The 4,206-nt window shown below is 56.3% G+C and overlaps 1 protein-coding gene across 1 annotated transcript in view; it reads right to left on the bottom strand.

Annotated features, from left to right (window-relative positions):
• The window catches only part of ALOX12 (arachidonate 12-lipoxygenase, 12S type), an 11,776-nt gene extending 8,408 nt beyond the window's left edge, over positions 1-3,368 (bottom strand). Inside the window, exons 1-6 of the mRNA XM_007457727.1 lie at positions 3,182-3,368; positions 2,385-2,586; positions 1,006-1,087; positions 797-919; positions 577-680; positions 163-323 (exon numbers count right to left, since the gene is read on the bottom strand). Of these exons, the coding sequence (XP_007457789.1) occupies positions 163-323; positions 577-680; positions 797-919; positions 1,006-1,087; positions 2,385-2,586; positions 3,182-3,316 (807 nt within the window). The 5' untranslated portion in view covers positions 3,317-3,368. The remainder of the gene's footprint in view (positions 1-162; positions 324-576; positions 681-796; positions 920-1,005; positions 1,088-2,384; positions 2,587-3,181) is intronic.
• Between the last annotated feature and the right edge of the window lie 838 nt (positions 3,369-4,206).

The following is a 4,206-nucleotide window of genomic DNA, read 5'->3' as shown; positions in this document are numbered from 1 at the left end:
CCCTACATACTTTATCACCTCTAGGTTTTTCTAGCACTGGAGTCTGGACCAAGGGGCTGTAGGTTACCACAGCCTCCCTTCCTTGACTCATCTTTGGTCCCTGCCCTTCACTACTTCTGGCCACACCGCCAAGGAGAGAACAACACAGGGTGGGAGGGGTACCTGGAGTTCTTTCTCCAGCTGGGTCCGTAGCTCCTCCATCCCTGAGGGCAGCACTAGCCGGGAGGGCAGAGAGGTGCAGCGTCTCAACAGCATGGGATTGGTGCCATTGAGGAACTGGTAACCAAACAATTCATCGTCCTGCCAGCGCTGGCGAACCTTCTCTGTGGGGTCGGGGTGGAGTGTAGGAGGAGGATGTTTACACAGCCGGGATGTCCCTCCTCCAGGCCCTACCCCAGTGATCCAGGCACGTGACCATCCCATATCCAGCCCCTGCCTTTTCATCTGGGGCCTCTGAGAAATGACCCAGCACAATATATTCTCATCTGGGAAGTCTCGTGAGGGGCTGTGGAGTGTGAAGGTCGGGTCATCAAAAGGGGCCATCAAGGGGTTATAGAGAGCTGGGGAACCACTGACCAGCCAGGGTACTCTTCTGGCCCCAGAAGATGTGATCAAAATCCTCAAAGCGGTTCCAAGAGCTCAGGAGGGTATAAACACGTTTGAGGACCATCTTCAGAGCCCTAGGACAGGAATCGAGCCATGAACCCATTTGCCAATCCCTCAGCTGCTCACCACTGACCACCGTTTTTGGATCTCCCAGCCCTTTCCCCACTCTGAGCTCCAGGCCTGTTCTCACCCTGCCTTCAGTGTCCACTCAAAGTCCAGCCTCTTTTCCTCGTGGAATCTCATATTGGCAGGTAGATCGTCCTCACAGCCCGCAGCTATTGTCAGGGGTAACCCTTCCTTCCATGTGGCCCAGCTAGAAGATGGGGACAAGGCTTCAGGGAGGGTGTCCAGGTCAGTGATGGGGGGTACCACTGAGAGGCTCTGTAGGTGGGTGGTCACCAGTATATCTGACGTCTTTCTTTTAGTTCCTTCTCTCGATGTTTCTGGAATACGTCCAATGCGTTGTTTCCTGCCAGGCGGGCTGGGGAGACATTAAGACAATTGGCCATGGTTTGTGTGGTCCTGTGCTCTCCTCTGCTCTTCCTCATCTTCCTTTTCGCCATCACAGGCCATGTGTTCAGTCACGCTCTGTTGCTTTTATCTCTGGCCTTGCCTCACTCCATTGATTCCTGAGACACATTTTTATCTTATCATTGCCAACTTTGCACTCTGGGTTTTGCTAATCTCAACCCTTGTCTCTTGTCTTGAGATAACAATCTCATGTTTGACACCCTTTCTTGTCCCTTAACTCGTCTTTCCTCACCTGATCCTATTTCATCAGTATCTGTGGTTGGAAAAAATCACCTAAGTAAGGTGATAAAATCTTGGGAATTCCCTGGTGGTCCAGTGGTTAAGACTCTGTGCTTCCACTGTGCCGGGGTGGGGGGGCACAGGTTCAATCCCTGGTCAGGGAACTAAGATCCCACGAGCCATGCGGTATGGCCAAAAAAAAAAAAAAAGGTGATAAAATCTCAATCACTTATATGCCCATACCTATTTTCTACTATATATTGCTTTGGTTAATTTCTCATCTCCTGAACCTCACCTACCACACCTCAACCGTCCTCAAAAGGCTTTAGGAACAGCTGTTTGCTTTCTTTCCCTGACTTCACTCTTCTGAGATTTACCATCAGAGTCTATATTATCAACTTGTTCCTGTTCTTATCCGCATTTATACTCACCTGTCTCAAAGTGATGTATTTCATGTTTCCATCCTTACTTGCCCTTGCCCTCATTTGCCTCTGTAATCATCTTTCTTACTTATTTCCCACAGTAACAAATTATGTATTTGCTGTCCTCATTCATTCCCACCCACCTGTCAGTGTGCACCCTCTCCCTCGTGGTTTTCTTCCATGTTTTCCCAACCAAATCAGCTCTCCAAGTCATATTGCTTATTGTTTCCCTTAGCTGCCTCCTCTTAGGGGTCACCCCCATCCCCTACTCCATGTGCTACCCTTACCTGCCCTGCCCTAACTTGTCCCTGCCCTAACTTGTTCCTGTTTCCCATCATTGCTGCGGCTCCCATCCCGTGTCCTCATCTTCTTGGAGGGTGGGATCTGCACATCACTTATGTCCCTGTCCAGCCCCACTTGCAGCCTTTTTTATTCTGTGTATAAATTTGGTACTTTATAACTTTTTTCCAATGTCCTGTCTTCTCCACACTCAAACTGCTGAACACTCACTTTCATCAAGGCCCTCTGACCCTCCGCAGCCCTCCCCCGCCCGTTCCCCAGCAGTTCCCCAGGCCCTGCATCCCCTCTCCCGACACTGCCCCTCACCGGTGCCCTCGGGCAGGCACAGCACGCTGTCGGCCCGCACCCAGCGGTAGCACGGGAAGGTGGCCTCCTGGAAGGCTACAGGGCCCTGCACGGTGATGTGGTCGCAGAACCACGCGTTGTCCACCAGGGAGTGGTGTTTGCGCAGCTTCACGAACTGCAGTGGTCCCAAGTCCTCGGGAATGTCATGCTCAAACTCCTCCTCCTGTGGGACCAGAACCCGGAGACTTAGTAGCAGGATCCCGGGAGAGGCCGTTTTGCCTGCCGGGGGTGGGATTGGGGGTCAGAGGTGCGGTGGGGACAGGAGAGGAGGGGACCTTTGTGGAGCCTCCGTTGACAAGACCTCCAAAGACAGCCTCCCTCGTTCCCTCCTCCGGACATCTGCGCGCTGTGTCTGACGCCCCATCGCACCGGGAGGAAGAGGGAGCGTGGCGCGTGGCCCGCAGTGTCTTGAATTGATGTCTGAGTATCAGCACCTTCATCTGTCCTTTAACTGAGCTCTCCCCGCTCCCTCATTCCTAGGAGCGTCCCACTTGACTTCTGATCCTATATTGACACTGGCCTGGGGTCATTTGGAGAAGGAGTTGTAGGCTGCGAGGACCAGGGCCAGCGGGAAGGGAGAAGGGGTATGCGCTCAGCCCGGGTCCTGGCCCCCGATCCTCTCCTGGCCCAGCCGCCCAGGCGTCCCAACACCTGGAAGTCCCAGCAGGCACGGTTCCGCAGTCGTTTCGCCCTTGGATTCCGCCCCTCGCCGGCCTCCCGCGTCCCGGCCGGGGTCTGTCCCCGCTCCGCCCGCTGACCTGGCCCCGCGCCGGCAACAGCTGCAGCTCCAGCTCCGTCTCCCCGCGCGCCCCGACCAGCCACAGCTGAACGCGGTCGTGCGACCCGGAGAAGAGTGCGGCCCCGGTGGCCACGCGGATGCGGTAGCGGCCCATGGCAGCCCCGTTGGCTTAGGCGAAGGGAGCCGGATGGGGCGCGCTTCTCGGGGTCGCCAGCCCGTATCGAGAAGCCTCAGGTCCCGGGCCTTTAAAGAGGGCCCCGCGTTCCCGCCCTCCTCACCACTTTCAGAAGCTCCCAGTCCCCGCCCCAGACTAGTCCGAACCTGCGAGCCGCTGCGCCGGTTGTGGGGAAGGGCCGTCCCTCCCGGGCCGAGTGGAGCTGTGGGGCGATGAAGGGGCCTCCGCCTGGGTGAGGCCGAGAGCATGGAGGCGCCCGGGGTTTCTCTGGACCTCCGGGGGAGGCCTGGGGCCAGGCGCCTCGGGGTTGAAGGCAGCAGGATGAGGACACTTCCTGAGGTCTCCCGGCCTTTTGGAGAGCTAGGAGGAAGAGGGGGTGAGCCAGTCTTCCAAACGCAGGAGAAAGCCTCCGCTTTTCTGGGCTGGGACCCGGGAAAGACTGTGGGCTGAGCCCTGGAAGGCCGGCCTGCTAGGCTGTGCTGGGCCCATGCGGAATGTCCTGCTCTGGACCCAGTGCAGCCCAGTAAGTCTTCAGTTCCTGATTTATACCTCATTTGAGCCCAGTCCTTCAATAAATGACCAGAGGTGCCCCAGGCTGCCTAAAACCTGGAAAAGTAACAGCTGAAAGACTTGCCCCCTCACCTCCACCCCCAACCTCATATCAAACATGGCTGGATTAGGGCCCTGGGCACACCAGATGAGGGAGGCCCAACTGAGGCAGGGCAGTGAAAGCCTCCTTTTGTCCAACCTTCATAGTGGCTGCTGAGAATGTTAGGGACCAGGTGTTAGGCCGCAGTATGGAGTCACTTAGGGGACCCAGCATCTGTGGGCAGTCCCCATGGACTTTGTCCTTTCCAATGAATGCAGCC

This window comes from Lipotes vexillifer, unplaced genomic scaffold (genome assembly GCF_000442215.2).
Source record: "Lipotes vexillifer unplaced genomic scaffold, Lipotes_vexillifer_v1.1 scaffold611, whole genome shotgun sequence".
In the NCBI taxonomy this organism is placed as follows: domain Eukaryota; kingdom Metazoa; phylum Chordata; class Mammalia; order Artiodactyla; family Lipotidae; genus Lipotes; species Lipotes vexillifer.
This window is presented reverse-complemented; position numbering and strand designations above follow the sequence as displayed.